At 41.1% G+C, this 20,580-nt stretch overlaps 1 protein-coding gene across 5 annotated transcripts in view; it reads right to left on the reverse strand.

The window, feature by feature from the left end:
• LOC122082594 (nuclear pore complex protein NUP160) overlaps positions 1-20,580 on the reverse strand; it is a 109,023-nt gene that overhangs the window by 83,209 nt on the left and 5,234 nt on the right. For all 5 annotated transcript variants that reach the window (XR_006141356.1, XR_006141357.1, XR_006141354.1 and 2 more), the window contains 3 exons: positions 10,427-10,696; positions 9,607-9,739; positions 9,136-9,400 (listed from right to left, as the gene is read on the reverse strand). Coding sequence is in view for 1 of the 5 variants with exons in the window: in XM_042650267.1 (XP_042506201.1) it covers positions 9,136-9,400; positions 9,607-9,739; positions 10,427-10,632 (604 nt within the window). In the remaining 4 variants the exon portion in view is untranslated. The remainder of the gene's footprint in view (positions 1-9,135; positions 9,401-9,606; positions 9,740-10,426; positions 10,697-20,580) is intronic.

Consider the following 20,580-nt stretch of genomic DNA (forward strand, 5'->3'; position numbering starts at 1 on the left):
TTTTTTTTTTTTTTTTTTTTTTTTTTTTTTCGTTATCTATCACCAAATAGAGCCATAACTCTCTCTTCCATTTAGTTTATTATTATCTGCGACTATGAATGAACACAGAGATGGTGGTAGGGAATCTAGCAGCAGTGGCAAACCAGAAACTGTGGATAGCCACAATAAATGCAGGCTAGCCCTTTATTCACCCCAAAAGAAAATGCAGGCTAGCCCTCTGAATCACCACAAAATGTCCCAGCAAAAGGCATGCCCACGGATATTCTGTCTATCATAGGCTGAAATTCTTCTCTGAGGCAGCAGAAGACAACAGGCTGGAGCCTGAAATAAGATCAAACTTCATATTCTTTGGATGAAGGATAAAGACCTTGAGAAATCCGGATGAAGTGGAAAGAACCTCTCATGCTGGGAAAGGAAGAGGCCAAGTGAGACAACTTCTCGGGACATGGAGATGTCGGCAGTAAAAACAAAGGGGGGATGGTGGACAATCGAGGACTGGAGGAGGTGAGGGGGTGAGGGGTTGAACAAAGGGAGGGAAAGGTGGAAGATGGGGGACGTGGGAGAGGACCCATGCGCAGAAAGAAAAGGAGAAGGGGCGATTGGTTACGGCGGGAGAGCCAGAAACCAGACCCATAGCCAAAGGAAGGGGTAAAAAGTGGGAGAGAGTCGAGGGATGGGTCTCCTGGTCAGGTAAGTCAGATCAATAGATGGATCGACCCCCAGGACAAAACTCGTGGGGTGGGTGCTTATTAAACAAGAATTGTGGTGGGCCAACTTTGAAGACACAAGTACTGGTTCAATGTGCTGGGCTGAACCAGTGGGGTGGGATAGAATGTGTTGGTCTTGTGGGCCTGAACAAAAACTCGAACAGAGGGCTGGGTATACAGAGGTTAGAATGGGCACAGGGCGAAAAGAGGGATTTGGGTGAGATGCAATGTATTAGGGACCTACCAGATTAAAGATGGTTTGGGAAAGGTTGAGGGAACGCCAATTTGGGGTAGAGGAAGGGATCTCCGACTAAGGGGCAGAAGGGGGGATGCTAAGAGGGAATGAAACTTCAGGAAATACATACAATTCTGCAGGTAAAACGATTGGAGAAAGGTAAGCAGCAAAGGGGCAATGGATGAAGAGGGGATAGGTGCAAAGAGAATCAAAGCTATCATCTGACAAAAGTAGAAAGAATGAGTTGTGATCGGAAGTCCCAGAAATAGGCTGGCCATTAACTGTTGGATGATTGGGAGGTCCTTTGAAGTGCCCACGAGGGGAACCAGATGGAGGAACACAGCATCAGACTTTTGGTCATTGGAGAGACTTCCGGAAACCTCTAGAAGGGGATGTACAGAGGCAAGAAGGGGGTAGTTGAGATTGACGCGCTCTACCAATGGGCGTAATCAGCAGGCGAGGCATCTCAGCCTTAGCGCACTCCTGCATGAAGCCTTGAGCGGAATGGAATGCCCAGAAGGGACACAGAGAAAGTTACCAAGTTATATCATGTGGCGAAGCCTGACCCCCAGACTAGAGCAGTTTCAGCTTGTCTTTTGACCCCTTCTTTCTCATGGACGGTGCAATTGCTTTTCTGTTGGATTGATTGGGAGAGTGGTTCGCATATGATCTCTTCGTTCACAGCTCTTTCTTCCTCCTCTGGCTGCTATTTGTTTTCCATCTGGTGGAAGGTTGATTTGGTTTGGTAATTAGATCTCTCTGCTCCCCTTTTCGAATTTGAGTATGCCACTTTGTTTGAGAGTGACAGGTTGAGGCAGATTTAGCTAGCATATATAGAGGATCTAGCCTGTGAGGGTGAGGGATTTAGACAAATGCTAAGCTGAGTTAGCAGGGGTCAATGAGTGAGCGGTGGAGCAGGAGACAGTAGAGTGGCCAAATGTTTTGCAGCGAAGGCAGTGAAGGGTGACTAATTAAGAACTTGTTGCTGGAAAGAGAAGCCAGTACCATTGGCTACCGTAATGAAGGTTGGCATAAGCTCTTTGGCGGCGACCTCAACACAAATGCGAGCAAATGCAAGGTGTTCCATAGTTTTCATACTGTGGTCTGAGTAAAAGAGCCTTTCCCTGGACAGATCCAATGATGCTTAGTCCGACCTCGCACCAGTAATGGAGAGGGAGACTAGGCAGGGATATCAAAAGAGGAATGGAGTTCAATCCACAGTATTAAGTTGGGTATGGGGTCCAAAGGCAGAGAATAAGATGTTTCCAGCCTATGTACCAGGGACATCCTACCGGAATTCGAAGCTTATCCTCTTCCTCGCAAAATCCGAAGTTGAAGAAGCCATTGTCCATCAAGTATGAGTCCAGAGAACCTCGACCTTTCCATTGCTTTCTAATATTGCTTGACAATGGTGAAAGGAGGTTTGTTACCTATGAGGTGGCCTATCAGAGAGTTTGACGCTTGCTAACTCTTTCTCCAAAAGACTTGGGGGAAACGGCTACCAAGGAGTTGCCAACAATGGAGAGGGTGACGAATCTCAGAAGGAGACCCTCTCCAGTAGGGAGACCGGATTGACCAAAAGAGAGCTCCAAGCGACCCCCTATTTGGGTGCGGAGTAGGAAGAGAGGGAATAGGGGGAGGGATGGCGGAGGAAAGCTCTGGAGAAGGAAGCACCCCCTCACGGAAGGCAGCCATCCCATTTCCAATTTTTTCACCTACATAATTTAGTTGTTTTAACTGACTTGTGTGTATTCTAGAATTAAATTTTGTGCCGAACAGGCCATATGTATATAGTAGTGTACAACGTATACTACTATATTTCGAAATCTTAGTCGAAAACACCAAGATTACGAGAAAATATCATGATTTCAACAAAGGTTGGAACCAAATTGGGTGCAACTCAGTAGGAATGCCGGGTTTCTGTAACACCCTGGCCCCATTAACCTTGGCACAATAATGTCCCCTTTGGCCCATGGGCCTCAAGATTTTAAAACGCGTTGTGTCATGTTAAGCAGGCTAAAGGTTATCAATTAGCCCAGTAATCTCCCCCTAGGCGATGTGGGACTAAAGTTTGCACACCTTCACCGATCTCCCAAACCCCCTGGTACTTGTCGTATTCTTGGTAGGAACATATCACCGATCTCCCAGGCGGCTCTGATACTTGTCGAGTTCTTGGGTGTCACATCTTCCCCCCCTTTCGACACAACGTCCCTACTGTGGCCCCACACATCGTCGGGGTCGGCTCAGATACCATTTGTAACACCCCAACCCCATTAACATTGGCACAATATTGTCTTCTTTGGCCCATGGGCCTCAAGGCTTTAAAATGCATTGCGTCATGTTAAGGAGGCTAGAAGTTATCAACTAGCCAAGTAATCTCCCCCTAGGCAATGTGGGACTAAAGTTTTCACACCTTCACCGATCTCCCAAACTCTCTAGTACTTGCCTTATTCTTAGTGGGGACACCTCACTGATCTCCCAAGCGGGTCTGGTACTTGCCGTGTTCATGGGTGTCACAGTTCGACCAAAATTTCAACATTTAAGCCGACATTCGGGTTCCATTCAGTTTTGCCATAAAACAATACATATAAAAGCACTATTTCAATTCAAATTTCGGTTTCAACTCAGTTTCAAGTGGTTTCACCTATTAGAGGGGGAAAACTCCAAAAAATCCCAAATTTGGTCTTTTTCCAAATATATTTCCTGGTGGAACCAAGTTGTTGGGACTATTATAACGAATCTACAGCAACGATTTGCCGCCTTTGAGCAAGGTTTCGAGCCTCCTAGGAGCTCTATATGGTACTGACATAAGAGTTGAGGGAACTAATTCACAGGGGTGTTTTAGACTTGGTTGTACATTTGTACTTGCAATACTTAGACATTGTGTAATATTAAATGGTTTTTTTTTCATTCCTAATGCATACTTTCATTGTTTTCATTGAATTTTGTGTGTTCTAATACTAAATTATGTATAGACTACGTTATACTTGAGAAAGTATACAACAGGGTATGGCGTGCACTAATAACCTAGGCTACAAAACAAAACTACCATTTTGGGTGTGTGCTTTTACAAGGTTCCAATATGTTTACAAATACTTTTTTACGGGTTTTCCTATAATTTGATTGATCTTTAAGGGTGTTTCCTTAGTTAGATAAGGCGAGAATCCTCCTAGCTATTGAAAAAGCTGCTTCACAAGGGCACAACGTCACCTTCTCATGATCTAGGAAGGCATACCTATTTCAGAAAGATGGATAAGGTGAAAAGTCAACCTGATTCATGGTGCGCCAAGGGTTAAGGGAAGAGGTCAAAGTTAGAAATAAGGAGGACTAGGGTTAGAGATGTTGTAAGAAGAGAGAGGAGAGGAAGGAAGGAGGACAGAAGATGAGAGAAGGAGAGGGGAAAATGAGAGCAAAACGTGGGGAGCCTTTCCTACTCTTTCCACTTATATTAAGTTCAACTAGAACTTCAGGGAAATTACATCAGAACTACCTAGGGAGGTGAAAGGAAAAAAAAAAAATATATATATATATATATAGTTTAAGACAACATAACATAAGAACAATTCCTAAACTACCCCTATTACATAAAGTCCAACACTCCCCCTCAAGCTAGAGAATAAATGTCATACATTCCCAGCTTGCATAAGAGGATACTGAACTGGTGAGGAATGAGACCTTTGGTGAAGATGTCTGCCAGTTGATCACCTGTCCTCACAAAAGGTGTGCAGATGTTGCTAGAGTCAATCTTCTCTTTGATGAAATCCTGGTCTACTTCAATGTGGTTTGTTGTCATGTTGCACTGGATTGTAGGCAATGTTATAGTTGTTTTGTTGTCACAGTAGAGTCCGATAGGTCCTTCAGTGTCATACCCCAACTCGCGAACCAACCAACTCAGCCAAGTGAGTTCACAAACTGCATGAGCCATTGCCCTGTACTCAGCCCCTGCACTAGATCTAGCTACAACCGGTGGTTTCTTGCTCCTCCATATAACCAAGTTACCACCCATGAATGTGCAATAACCAGATGTAGATCTCCTATCAGAAATATATCCAACCCAATCAGCATCGAAATAACCTTCTATCCTCAAGTGGTTGTTCTTAGCATACAACAGTACTTTTCCTAGAGAGGACTTCAAGTATCTGAGGATGCGGTACACAGCATCAAGTGTCCACTCTTGGGCACATGCATAAACTAGCTCACTACTCCCACTGCATAAGAAATGTCAGGGTGAGTCAGAGACAGGTAAACCAGGTTCCCCACTAGCCTCTGGTATTTCTCTCCTAGCTGAGACATGAACTGGCGAAGCACTGCAATATCATCCCTAGAGAAGGAGTTGGTACCTGCCTGTGAAGAGCCTCTAGTATCAGTCTCTGTCATAGTAGCATAGGCCGTAGACCCTCCTCTGCGGCCACCACATGTGCCAATAGATACACCACGTGTACTAGGACGGCCATAAAGGACCCATCACCTCTCAAGTGTGTCCAGGTTTCCCACAATGATCACACTGTCGTTTATCTCTATAATCTCCACAGGAAGGCGCTTGACCTCGGCCACCTCCACGCCAATCTCTGTGGGTAGTGGAAGAAAGAGCAGAGCACTCAAGTGAAGGTGTAAAATCCATGGCACCTCTCCTGGTCTCGTCACTCAGGAAGTAGCTACACACCTCATCAAGGGATTGGTACTACTCGACCCACCAGAAGTAGCTTCCGTAGGTTCCGTGAGATCAGACATGATGTAAGGATACTCCTCAAACAACACCAATGGAGATCCAAACCAATGGGGATACACAAGTCCCAAATATCATCTTCTCAGGACCCAAATAGAAATTTCAGCAAGCTATTAAACCATTAAACCTTGAGAGAAAGCCACTAAAAAACACTTCTAACTGTAGAGCTTCATCCCAATAGCATATACAAGCATCATATGAGGTAGCACATTCATCAAAAACAACCAATGACACCACTACTAGCCATTTCCAGACCAAACAGCCCAAAAACAGAAAAGCTGTCAATACCTGGCAGCAAGGAGAGATTTGGATTGTGTTACCAAATCACAAACCAGCACTTGGAGGGCTCATAGGGGACCCTTCGGTGATTCTTTCAAGCCCAGCCACATCCCCATCCAAGCATTGAGGAGAGAGAACCAAGAAGGAGAATCCAGAGCTGGCGGTAATCCAAGGAAGCTCCTCCTTTCTTGGTTTGGGCTTCAAATAGTCCTCTTGGACTTCAAACTCCTTCCAAGTGTCTTCAAATATGATCTAGAACTCCATGAGGTCTTCTTGTAAACTCTTCTTACATATTATAGCCTCTAATGGACCCCTTTGCTTCTAGGATTCCAAGAGAGACTTAAAGAATGAAACCGGGATGCTTGATCGACTCTCAAACCCTTGTACAAGCTCTGATACCAAGGTACAAGCTCTGATACGAAGTTAGAAATAAGGAGGACTAGGGTTAGAGATGATGTAAGAAGAGAGGAGAGGAAGGAAGGACAGAAGATGAGAGAATGAGAAGGGAAAATGAAAGCAAAACGTGGGGAGCCTTTCTTGCTCTTTCCACTTATATTAAGTTCAACTAGAACTTTAGGGAAATTACATCAGACCTCCCTAGGGAGGTGAAAGGGAAAAAATAAATTACAATTTAGGACAACATAATATAAGAACAATTCCTAAACTACCCCTATGACAAACTCCAACAGTCAGTCCTTTTGCTCCAGTTAAACTCAAAGTTTTCAGCCCGAAGTATGGTCATTTGACCACAAAAAAGGGCCAGCCTAAACATGCAAAGTTTTTGTCAAATTATGGTCAAAACCCGAAATATTTCGGTTCCGACCTCGAATCTTGTATACTACCAACTTAGGGGTCTAGAGTCAAACAGCTTTTTTTTTTCTTTTTTTTTTTAACAATCTAAAGGTTCCATTATGTTTAAAGGGGCAAAAATAGGGTTTCTAAGAAGTTTTAGAACCTAATTTAGTCAATTGGGCTTCATTCAACCAATTGAGAAAAGCAAAGCACAACCCAATCACATTCACACTAAGTAAAAGTTATGGTAACAAGATACCACATCAAACAAATAAAAGGACAGGACAAATTAGCACAAACTCAAGAGGAACATCAAAGAAAGCTGAAGTTACCTTAATCCCTCTATAAACTTTATGAAATTACATAAAGGCTACATAAAATCAAACAACAAGAAAGAACTATGAAACAACCCCAAATCTTACATGAAAACAAAAGGAAAGACACTATGGGTAATTAGTTTATGATTTAAGTACCCTATCCATCTAGGGCTTGCATGTCCCCTCTAGTTTGTCTTCTCAATCTGTGTTGTCTCCGATCTTTTATGGGACAATAAACAGTAAAAAAGGAAACAGAAAAAAATAAAGGCTGGTGCAATTTGCAGCAGCATTCCTTGAGGGGGAGTGTTAGAGTATTTTGGGTACTGTTCATATAAACAGTAAAATATCATCTTCTCTTTTATTTTTTGTTTTGTTGGACTATTTTGCCCCTATGTAATGTGTTGCCCTACTAATAATATATTAAGCGTCGAGTGTCTATCAATTCTGAGACTCCTAGGTCTGCAGCCACCTCCTCTTTCTCTCCCTCCCTCCCTCCCTCCCTCCCTCCCTCCCTCCTAGTTTTCTTGTTCTCTAATTTACACCCCATTCTATTACTTTCTCCCATGGTTTAAAGTATCGGTACAGACCGTATTGGCCGATATGTATCAGTATCGGCCCTTACCTATACAATACCACCGATACGATACATGAAATTTTTAAAATCCTTTTGTATCGATATGTATCCTACAATACATACCGACACGCACCAATAAATATCGATACTCCGAAAAATTAAAAATCAAGGTGAAATGTATGTTTCGGTATGTATCGGTGCATATATACTGTACGATACGTACTGATCCGGTGCGCTACGGTCATATAATGGCCAAGATGGGTCATTTTTCAGAAAAACACGATTTTTTGAGGGGTTTTTGTTCCAAAGTTGCTGCCAGCCATTTTTCTCTCTAACAAAAGTGAAAATCAAAGTTGGGAACAAGGATTTTACATTTATGGGACAACTACAAACCTTGGATTCTTAGTACGATACTCTTAATTTAGTGTTGATGCATAATATGCGTTATATATAGCTTTTTAACTATTTTTTTATACAAAAGTGTATAAAAAAGTGTTTCCTATCCATTTATATATGTATCTTTAGCATATCTTAGAGTATCTCCGATACGATACGACACCCTATGATATGTATCTTAATTTTGGCCGACCGATATGGTGACCGATACTTTAATCCTTGTTTTGTCCCTCTACTTCTCACAAATCTTTCTCTTCTCCCATTTTGTTCTAATCAATTTCTCTTGTCCCTCACCTCTTTCAAATTCTTCTTCTCTTCTTTAAGGTTAATCCTTATATATCCTCATCCATCTATTTTGTAATATTCTTTCTTCTTACTGTTCTGATATTTCCTTTCTTGTTCTTCTTTTCAGATCTATTCATTCTTCCCCTTCTAATTCCCTATATAAAAATCAGATTTGCAGAACCCTACAGCAACAAGGTCTCATCAAAGGTCCTGCTTCTGTAACAATACTGCCCCATCGGGCAGAGCCTTCATTGGGATCTGGCACAGCATACCAGTAATCAATTTCATCCGTGTTCTTTCTCTAGAACCCTAATCATGTTACCTAGTTTTCTTACTCAGACACTGTATATGGAAACTGTTCCCAATCCTGGACAGTACCGTACTTCTTATTCTTTCCCTAATTTTTTCTATTTTTCCAAAAACCCCAATCAGCCCTAACTCCTTCCAACCACCTCTTCCTTATAGTTCAGCCTTAGAAACCATAAACCTACAGTGTTCTACATCAGTTCATAGATTGTATCCCCCCCCCAAAAAAAAAGGCAAGCCTTATCCTCAAAAATACAATTCCATCCATGAAAATATAAATGAATGCAATCTTTTGAAAAAAAAAATTGTACTTGGTAGTGCAAGGTACTAACTCATATGCATCTCAACTTAACCTTGTACAACACACATAAAAACACACAAATAACAAACACCAGACACTCCACAATATCAAAATAAGAGCCTAAAAGAGGAAAAAGAGGGGGGAGGGGAAATCAAAACGATGCGTACAAAACATGCACACACATGCACAAGGGATATATGCCAAGTCAAAAGCATACCAAGAGGAGTTTGATCGAATGCACCAAGTCGGTAGCAGCTAATTGATCCATCCTGTCTTCCAATAACTAGGCAACCCACTGTAGCTGCTACAGCAGTTACTGCTCCAACTTGTGGATGAGTTTGAACATTGAACTCTATAAGATCACTCCGCGGGAAAGGGGAGCAAGATGCATAAGTACAAATTTTCCTTAGTTTAAGAAGGTAAGCAACTCCTGAGACTTCTAATGCATAAAGCAGGTATGAGTTCCCAACACTGCTTTTAACCTACATAACAACACAACCCCTTTTAGACCACCAGAAAAAGTTCTAAAGTAATCAAACAAACCAATAAATGGATCGCAAAAAACTGCTGCTGAACCAAAGGCAGTTCATAATGTCCATGACCTATCATCAATAAACATATATACTATTACACTTGTCAAAAGATAAATGGAAAAAGAAAACAGGGGGGGGGGGCAAAAGAAGGGAACCTCATCTTTGCATATAAAAGCAAATGGACTTAGTGCATGAGGGAAAATGAGACGCAGTCCAATCCTGGGGAATTCATTGCATGCAGAGGTTTCAACTAATTCAACTACATTAGGTAAACTCTCGTGAATTCTCCTGTTGCATGGAAATCAGTGTCAGTGATAAATTTCAGCATATCAACATAACAGCAAATGAATCATTCTCAAACTTTTGAAGCATAATCTAGTTCATTTAATCAAACCAAATGGTTTCATTCAAGCCATTAAACCCTGGAGTCAGTGAGCACCAAGCACATGCTAAACTCAGCGGACTCTTATGCGAAGAATAATCTCTCACAATCCCATCCCATTTGGTGATCCTACAAAACTACTCCAGTCTTAAAGATGGGGAATCAACCTACAAAGGGAGACAAGTCAGGTAACAAATGTGAATGGACTTATACTGCATCATGGCTTAGAAAAATATTCAAAACTTAACATTACTATTTAAAGAGATAAGGGGAAAACGTGTGCTTTTTTTTTTTCTTGTAGAGAGGGGAAAAGGTGTGCAATGTAGCTTTAAAAGTTAAAAATTATTGGCTAAGTAATAGAAATGATTGAGGAATGACCATCAAAACTTGTGCTAGAATAGCTGAAGCTGAAATAACACGAGCATGTAAACGATATTCAAATGAACCGGTCAACAAAAAAAAAACTACCACACAAGACAATACTAAATAGCGCCAAATCAAAGAATCGGTAAGAGAACTAATATTACAATAGCCAGTATCTGACATGTATTCGAAGTGAATAGAAAGGAAATGTGACAAAAGTAAACAAGTACCATATTATATAATGGGAAGAATCCCCGACAATATGGCAAGAGGTAGCATCCTTTGTGAGGGGAGTGCAAGGATGCGAAGACACCGAAGAGGAGACAACAGCAGTGGCACCGGGAGGAGATGACGAAGGAACAGATACCTCAATCCACTTCACATCATTGGTACCAATCAAGGGAACCTCCATTCCAGCCAACAATCGACTTGCCATCTGAAGAAACACACACCAGCACGCGAGTGTGCACAAGCACAATAAAGTCACACTGTGCTGGCAGCTGCAAAAAGACAAGAAAGTGCGGTTGGTGAATATATATATATATAGAGAGAGAGAGAGAGGTAATGCCATAATGCCTGTTATTTGTAATAATTATAAAACTCAAATGTATATCATAGTTGGTAGGTTCAGGATCGAAAAAAATAGGGTTATGGATACGTTTGGGTATTAAATGGACATAGACTTCAATAACAGTTATTTAAATCGGCATAAGAAATTTTGCATGTGACTAATACAATTCCTCTGTAACAAATCCTGGAGCACAAATACAGGAATATGTTCTTCACAATGCAATAAGCACGGATATCATTCAACAAACAGAATAATAGCATGTCGAATACAAATTTATTGAAAAAAGAAACCTCCTAATTAAAATAAGGGTCCTTCTAAGTGTCACCATGCCTGGTAATGTATACCACTTCACCATTTGCCACTTGGTAATACAAGGGTTAGTCCATGTGAACATATGGACTAACATGAGAACCCACATACATCTCAAAGTTCAAATTTTAGCCCAAAATAAGTAAGGAAAGTGGCTCAAATTCTAATTCAAAGTTTTAGTAAAATTATCAAAATGTCATCAGATGGAAATGAATTTAAAATACAAACTTATATCTTTTGTAATTTTAGCTACTTCCTTTAGTCATTTTAAACTGCAATTGTACCAATAAGATGCTTGTCTAGTCCTCATTCACATAGATGTACCCATATACTGCCACATGGCAAATAGTGAAGTGTTATACTTCAGTCTTCACTAGGCATGTTAAACAGAATATAAATTATATAAAAGCTAAATATTTAATCCCTCACATAGGAAAAGTATCATAAGCATAGTCATCATCTCATCAAACATAATGCACGTATCATAGTAACAATACAAGTAATACTCAGTAAGTCAGTATACAAGCACAGGATACAAGAAATGCAAGCAATGCTCAATATACTCATCTTAGTAAAACAAAATCTGATCTTTCTGCAACTGTATACAAGAAATACAAGTGATACTCAATATACTCATCTTGGTAGCAAAACAAAATTTGATCTTCCTGTAACCCATATAAAAAAAAATTGAAAATTAAGCAGAACCCACACAACCGGAAATGGGAAGGGAAATTCAGGGAGTGAGACAGTGAGAAAAATGGGTTTTTGTGGTTCTTTTTTTTTTTTTGGGGGGGTGGGGTGGTATGGGGCACCAAGGTTAGGAACATGGATTTTGGGATGAGGAAGATGGAGTTGCATTTTGTTGAGATTTTCGGAGGAAGAGGGTATTTGGCTTGTGGCCATTTTTCCTGCAAAAAGATTCCCTAGTTAGATAATCAGCTAAAGAATTTTCTAAACCACTTATGTGTTAGAATTCAAAATATATATTTGCACACACACATACTTTCACTTTCCCAGCTTTTTTGAGTAAGCTACATCTCCTTCCTTTCCTTCTACTTCTCTGTCATCTCTTGTGCTTTCTACGCAATGTTTTGTGGTTCACAACGGTCTGTTTGCTAGGTTTTGGACGAAGGCTAAGGTTGTAAAGCCCCTGCCCTGTTAACCTTGCACAATATTTTCCTATTTGGCCCATGGGCCTCAAGGCTTTAAAACACATTGTGCCATGTTAAGGAGGCTAGAGGTTATTAAGTAGCCCAGTAATCTCTCCCTAGGCGAGGTGGGACTAAAGTTTGCACACCCTCACAAATCTCCCAAACCCTCTGATACTTGCCATATTTTTGGGTGTCACAACTTCCCCCCTTTCAGCACAGCGTCCCTGCTGTGGCCCCACACGTTGTCGAGGTTTGTTCTGATATCATTTGTAATGCCCCCGCCCCATTAACCTTGCACAATATTGTCATCTTTGGCTCATGGGCCTCAAGACTTTAAAACACGGTGCCATGTTAAGGAGGTTAGAGGTTATTAACTAGCCCAGTAATTTCTCCCCAGGCGATGTGGGACTAAAGTTTGTACATCCTCATAGATCTCCCAAACCCTCTGGTACTTACTGTATTCTTGGTGGGGACACCTCACCAATCTCCGAGCCGGGTCTGGTACTTACCGTATTCTTAGGTGTCACAACATCCCCCACTTTCGACACAGCGTCCCCACTGTGGCCCCACATGCTATCAGGGTCTGCTCTGATACCATTTGTACTGCCCCCGCCCTGTTAACCATGCATAATATTGTCCTCTTTGGCACATGGGCTTCAAGGCTTTAAAACGCATTGTGCCATGTTAAGGAGGCTAGAGGTTATTAACTAGCCCAGTAATCTCTCCCTAGGCGATGTGGGACTAAAGTTTGCACGCCCTCACAGATCTCCCAAACCCCCTGGTACTTGCCGTATTCTGGGTGGGGACACTTCACCGTTAACCTAGCACAATATTGTCCTCTTTAGCCCATAGGCCTCAAGGAAGACAATATTGTGCAAGGTTGATGGGGCTGGGGGCGTTACAAAGGTCGAGCATCTGGCCTTCCTGATTCCTCCCCTCTACTTGTACTTGGCATAGCTTAGGTAAGTTGAACAACAAAAGAAACTAACAAAGATACAATAACAAACAATGCCATCATCACCATCTCTCTTCATGTCCTCTATCGAGGGGCTCCAAGTGGGCCGAACTCAATCCCAAGGAGTTATTTATTTTTATTTGAGTTGTTGTTTAGCTCTATAGTCTAGCGGAGGAGTCCAAATCGTCTCATCTTGTTGAGTGTAGAGGCATATTTCGACTTTGTTTAACCAACGGGGAGTTGTGATGGATGCCAAGATGAAGACTCTTCTATGCCAAGGATCTTTGGAGTACCATAAATAGTTGGATCGGAAGACTTTATCTCACATCCCACTTCCTTCCTATAGCACTCCTCTTCCCACAAACCTCGTTCCCTCGGTTACCTTTCGATCTATGTTCAAAGAAAGTTTTGGAACCCTTGACCAACCCCTTTTGCTGCTTGGAATTCCTCTGTGTTCTACTCCCACTTGTATAGGTAAATGGATTAGATGGATCCCTCCTTAAGGTGACCAGATAAAGCTCAACATGAATGGTTCCTGCATTAATAATATAGCCACTCTTTGGGGATATTATTTTAGCCTCATCTACCAATTTAGGAGTTGTCTCTAATATGGTTGTGGAGGCCAAAGCTCTCCTTTTGGGTTTTGTTCAGATTATACCATCTTTCTTAATTTAATTGAAAGTGACTCTAAGATGCTACCTGGTTAATTTATTTGGAGTGTTAAAATTATACATGGAACCAACCCCATTTAGTATGGGATAAGGTTGAGTTATTGTCAAAATCTCCATGAACTGATAAGAAGTTATTAAGCTTCCTTGGAATTCTAAAAAATATTGGTATCTAGAGAGTTGTCTTAGTATTTTACTGTGCAGTTTGTCTGTTTAAAACTTACTACTCTGAACTTTTACAGCAATTTACGTGAAACTTCAATAATAAAATTTATGGGAACCTCCATTACAGGCTTTCCAGTTTTTCCATTTCAGTGCTAAAGCTTTTAGAGGTTAGTGGAAATTCAAGGAAGGACATAGTTGAGTAAGGGTCTATTTGATGATGTTTCTACATCAACAACAACTCAACCTTATCTCAACTAAATAGGGTCAGTAACATGGATCCTTACCCTCCAATCAGCTCTATTAAATGTTGTTGTAACTTGTAATAATGGGTTTTAGGGAAAGTTTTAATTTCCAAACGGACCCTAATGGGTTTAATGGTCTTTGTAATTCACTAGAACTTTCTCTCTGATATTATAAATAAAGAGGGTTTGTGTCATATTTGACACAAGACATTACCCCATTCAACATGGTATTAGAGTCATAGGATCCAAAACCCTACAGGCTCTCCCTCTTCTCCATCTTTTTCTCTCTTTCTCGTTTCTCTCTCTCCCAGCGCCTCCTTCCATCTACGCCTTCCTCCATCTCTCTTAATCTGCTTCTCTCTCGTGGTGGGAGCTTCTTAAACCACCAAGAGGGTTTAGCCTCCATCCATCCTACCCCTGGGCTCACTCTTTTCTACAATGATCTGAGAGACCCATAACCTTCTTTTTATCACATTTTTGGGGTTTTTTCCCTGAAATCATTTTTTCATTCCCAGGATGCTTTTTCCCTACTCGATGCTCCGATCGTCTTGCGATTTGTGCTCCTCATCCTTGTAGTGGTATGTGCCAACTACTTTTTCGTTTAAGGTCTCTGTTCTAAAGCTATCCCCAAAATCGATTTTCTTAGGATTTTTTCTCTTTATCGATTTTTTGGCCTTATAGTCTTTTCTGGTTTTTTGGTGTTTTTTCTATCTTCGGCTAGTGTCTCTTCTATTTGCACAGCCCCTTCGAGTAGCAACCACGCCTACCAGCTTGTCTGCTTCTACTGGCGGAGTCACCACGGCTCTTCCTACCTTTCCTCCTTGTGCTATCAAACTTGATGGCATAAACTACCTTATGTGATCACGGTCTGCATCTCCATCAAGTCCTGTGGCTATTACGAGTACCTCACTGAAACGAAGGATTCAAATATCGGTATTGGTCACCGTATCAGTCGGCTAAATTTAAAATACCTATCGGAGGGGTAGCGTATCGTATCGAAGATACACTAAGATATGCTAAAGAACAAAGATTAGAGTATCGATATCGGTCGACGTATCCATTGGCTAAATTTAAGATATGTATAGGAGGTTATTATATTGGTGTCAAAGATACTTTAAACCATGACTGGAACAACGGAGCGTCCAACCACCGGTCCTGAGATTGACAAGTGGGAATGTGTCAACTCTCTGGTTATGGCCATCCTTGTCAACTGCATGCCGCCATAGTTTTCACATGGCTATCTCCTCCTTGACTACGCAGCGACGATCTGGAAGTCTGTCCAGGATATCTATTCTCAGGCGGGGAATGATGCTCAAGTCTTTAAGCTTCACCAGAAGGTTCGTGATCTAAGGCAGAGGGCTCAGGTCTGAATGTGGAGTTTGATCAACTATGGTCCTAGGTTTTGAGTCGTGAACCCTTTCCTACCTTGAATCAAGCTTATGTTGTGATCCAACTAGAGGACAGCCAACGTACCACTGTGCTTTCCACATCCTGCTGCCACTCCTAGTGAGAGATCTACACTTGTCTCTGGCACCCAATCCCTTAGTGCAAACCCACAGTCTGGTGGCTCCTCTATCAAGACTCCAGTGAAGTGCGATTACTGTGAAAGGAGCGTCACATTAAGGAGCACTACTGGAAACTTCATGGCACCCTGCTAATACATCTGGCAAAATGGGAGGAACGGGTCCCGCCGATACTCCTAGGCAAGCCAACCATACTGAGAGCCCCAACTCTGACTCTGCTCCTAGCACCTCAGCAGCCTCGCTATCATCTGATGAGCTTACTGCCCTCCAGAGCCTTTTGACACGTTCGAACCGTCCTACACCAGCCACTACCAGCTCTGCTCATTCCACCCCTTCTAGGTCAGGTATCTCCTACTATGGCCATGCTATGTATGTCCCTTCTACCCCTTAGATTATAGACTACAGGGCTTCTGATCATATGATAGGCCGTTTTCCTCTTTTCTCACAGTACACTACCTGCCCTAGTAATAGTAAGGTCAACTTGGCTAACGGGACTTATTCCACTATTCAGGGAAAGGGCTCTATTAGTTGTAACCCTTCTTTATCCCTTTATATTGTATTGCACATTCCTTCTTTTCCCACTAACCTTTTGTCCATTAGTAGCCTTACTTCCAGTCTTAACTACAAAGTCACATTTATCTCGTCTCATTGTGTTTTTCAGGATCTGGTGACAGAGGCAACGATTAGCTCTGGTAGGATACGTGGTGGTTTATATTTGCTTAATGATGACTTGCCATTAGACTCTGGTCAGGCTCTTCAGACTTCTTCTATCACACCTCCCATCTCTGAGTTACTACAGTGGCATCATCAGTTGGGACATCCGCCTTTGCGAACTTCAGTTAAGGTTTTCCCTTCTTTTAAAAATAGTAATTCGAGTAAGTTTTTTTGCGAGGCATGTATTTTAGCCAAACAAACTCGAATCACTTATTCTGCTTATGGAAATAAAAGTGCCACTCCTTTTTCATTAATACATTCTGATATTTGGCGTCCATCCCATTATGTGTCTTTTAATGCTTATCGGTGGTTTGTCTCTTTTATTGATTGTCATTTTCGGACCACTTGGATATATATGATTTAAACCAAGGGTGAGATCTATCGCTTTCAACTGTTTCACCGCATGGTTCAGACTCAGTTCAGTGCTCTACCATTAAGATCCTTCAAAGCCACGATGGTCGTGAATACTTCGAAGGGTCCTTTCAAACTTAGCTTTCCGATAATGGGATGATCCATCAAACTAGTTGTGTGGATACTCTGGCTCATAATAGGGTTGCTGAGCAGAAGAATTGCCATCTTTACGAGGTAGCATGCTCTCTTATATTTGAGATGCATGTTCCTCCCCAATACTGAAGTGACACGATTCCCGTTGCTACCTTTTTTATTAAGGAATACCTTCTCGGGTCCATTCCTTCTGCTCCCCTCTAGATCTTCTCCAAGGTTTCGCTACTTTTCTTGTTCATCCTAAGATATTCGGTAGTGTTTGCTATGCTCGCGATCATCATCCCCATAGAAAGTTCGATCCTCGTGGTCTCCGATACATTTATCTGGGGTATGCTCCTACTCAGAAAGGTTATCGGTGTTTTCATCCTCCCACTCGATGTTGGCTTGTGACTATGGATGTTGTCTTTCACGAATCTACATCATACAACACTACGACACCTCTTCAGGGGGAATCTCCTTCCATTATAGCGGATGTGCCACCTCTTGTACTTGTTATCCTTGCCAGTATCCCGTTTTAGGGGGAGAGTGACACTCCTACTTCACTTCAACCAAAGATACGTGTTTATAGTCTCAGACAGCAAACTCAGACCACTACACATCTAGCATCTACCCTACCATGCCAGTTGTCTCCTCTCGAACCTGATCTAGTCCCCTTGGACCCAGGTAATTCTCCTTCTCCTTCTATTAATTTATCTTTTGAGGTGCCTATTACTGTTCGTAAAGGCCCTAGGTCATCTAATTAACATCTTATTTCTAATACTATATCTTATGACTCACTTTCTCCTTCTTACTATAGTTTTGCGTCTTCTTTTTCTCCTATGTTCATTCCTAATACCTGGAAGGAAGCGAATGCAAACTCACAATGCCAGGCAACTATGGTTGAAGAGATGTAGGCTTTGAAGAAGAATGACACATAGGATCTGGTGTGTCTCCCTCACAAAAGAAGACAGCTGGGTGTAAGTGGGTCTTCATAGTAAAATAGAAGGCTAATGGTACAGTGGATCAGTACAAAGCCAGACTTGCTACCAAGGGCTTCACTTAGACTTATGGGATTGACTACCAAGAGACTATTGCTCCTGCTGTTAAGATGAACACAATTCGTGTTATCTTAACTTGCGGTGCCAACTTAGATTGGGATCTCTTGAACATTCCTCCAGGGTTCACTCTCTCTAAAACCCAAGGAAATGTATCCGAGCTGAACCGTGCATTATATGGGCTAAAGCAATACACTCGTGCTTGGTTTGGGCGTTTCCATAAGACTATGGTTGTTACAAGCTACTGTCAAGTCTCAAAGCAATGGCAATCACGCTCTGTTCATCAAGAGATTTGATGGCAAGATTTATATCCTGATAGTCTATGTAGATGATATTGTTGTTACTGGTGATGATTCGGCAGAAATCTCTCGCTTTAAGAGATACTTGAATTAGGAATTCGAGATCAAAGATCTAGGACTAGGGGTGTCAAAACCTAGCCCAAACCGATAAAACCCAAACCGAACCAAGTTGATCCTTATTGAATTGGTTTTGGACTAAGGTATGTTGGGACCGACTAAAAATCGATCTAAACCGAACCGACTAATAACTGCATCGAAACCAAACCGAATGAAACCGATAAAAAAATAAATGATTATGAGATTATAAATTGGTGAATTGACTATCCATTTTTTACAATATTAGTGAGAAAATTTTTTATTTTATGGAAAAATATTACAAATCATTGAATATTAGGTTATGAATAGATAAAATGATTTACAAATTGTAGTAATGCTTCCATTGTTTTCCTTGTTCACTATACAAAACTAGTTGGATAGTTAAATGAACGATTGGATAATAAGGTTCATTTTGTGATTTCAATATTAGTTATCATCTTAGTATTTTGTTATCCATTGGTTTCAATATTAGTTATCTATCCCTTACAACGATAAACCATGATTTAATCATAAATTTAAAGTGTTTTTTTGGTCAAATCTTCTCACTATAAATTATGAATGTAAAATTTCATTATGGTTCAAGCCCAATAGTAAACCGATCTAAACTGGTATTAACCCGATATTGAAAAACCAAAATAAACCAAAACCAAACCATATCGAAACCAAAACCGACCGCAAACCGAAGTTCCTTAACGGTTTGGTTTTGGTCCCCCTCATTCCTAGACCAAAATCGATTCAACCCGACCGAAACCAAATCGACCGATTGACACCCCTCTCTAGGATAGCTTCGTTACTTCCTTGGCATTGAAGTTTTCAAGTCTTCTTATGGGATCTACTTGTCTTAACTGCATGTGCTTCATCTTCTTTCTGAGATAGATATGTTGGGGTGTAAGCCGACAGACACTCCTATTGAAGCCAACGGCCACCTAAGTAGCAAGGAAGGTGATCCTATGGATAAGGGGAGATATCAAAGATTAGTGGGGCCTTTTGATCTATCTTTCTCATACACGCCCTAACATAATATTTTTCGTCAGCTTGGTTAGCTAGTACATGCATGATCCCTACTCGACTCACATTGAAGTTGTACTGCGTATTCTCCAGTACTTGAAATCTGCCCCAAGATGTGACATCATTTTTCTCCTAATCATCACCTTCGGTTGGAGGCCTTCACGGATGCTAATTGGGCAGGTTCCCTGATGACGGCAAGTCTACTACTAGTTATTGCAGCTTTCTTACAAAGAACGCCTTAGCTAAGCCTTGCACACATTTCACTACAACCGGATCATAATGTAACGCGTTTCTTACATTAGCACGGAACACCCTTGCATAACGTTTAAAATATGAAGTTGTAGAATCCATGTAAAAGGGTTTAGCAAGGGTTTTTTCAAATGCCAGTTGTCGACCTGACACACCAACCCTCCTCAACCAAGGCTTGGGACAGGCAAGAAACATTAGCAAAGTTTTATTTGCTAATGTTTCTAGTCTAAAACAAATATTTCTGAATCCAAACTTTTTTTTTTTCCTGCTCTCCTATGGAGCACTTCAGTAAGAAAGAAACGTGTTTGATATCACTGAGTAAAAATAATTTCCATGAAGAAGTATTTCTGAATTAGAAAAGAAATTTACCACTTCTGCAAATTATGCCACATTTGATAACATTGTGAAGAAGTATTTCTAGTGTCCTTTTTATCTGTATGAAGAAAAAAACCACTGGAAAGGTGTTTGGTAAGCCTGGTTTGCTTTTTTGTTCTCCTGAAGTGAACCGGACATATGAAATCTCAAAAAAGATTTTAAAAAAAATAAAGAGTAAACATAAACCCAAAAAAATGCTTTGTTATCCATAAACAAGAGAGAGGAAACAATACCCTTGATCCCCTAACTCTCTCAACCTCATAGTTATCAAAGCGCTAGGCAACCCAAAGCATTGGAGGACCTTCCTAAGTGCATAGGTGTCCTAGTATGATTTTTGGTCTCCATTAAATCTAGTAGACTATTATAGCAAATATCCAAATAGCATATTAGCAATGATATAATTATACATAAATGTTATATTAAGTATCATATCAATGCAAGATGGTAAAATTATGCTAGCAATAAGCTAATTTGAGAAAACCAACAGCTGCAACAACATAGCCTTATCCCAACTAAATGGG

The sequence above is a fragment of the Macadamia integrifolia genome, chromosome 6 (genome assembly GCF_013358625.1).
Source record: "Macadamia integrifolia cultivar HAES 741 chromosome 6, SCU_Mint_v3, whole genome shotgun sequence".
Lineage (NCBI taxonomy): Eukaryota > Viridiplantae > Streptophyta > Magnoliopsida > Proteales > Proteaceae > Macadamia > Macadamia integrifolia.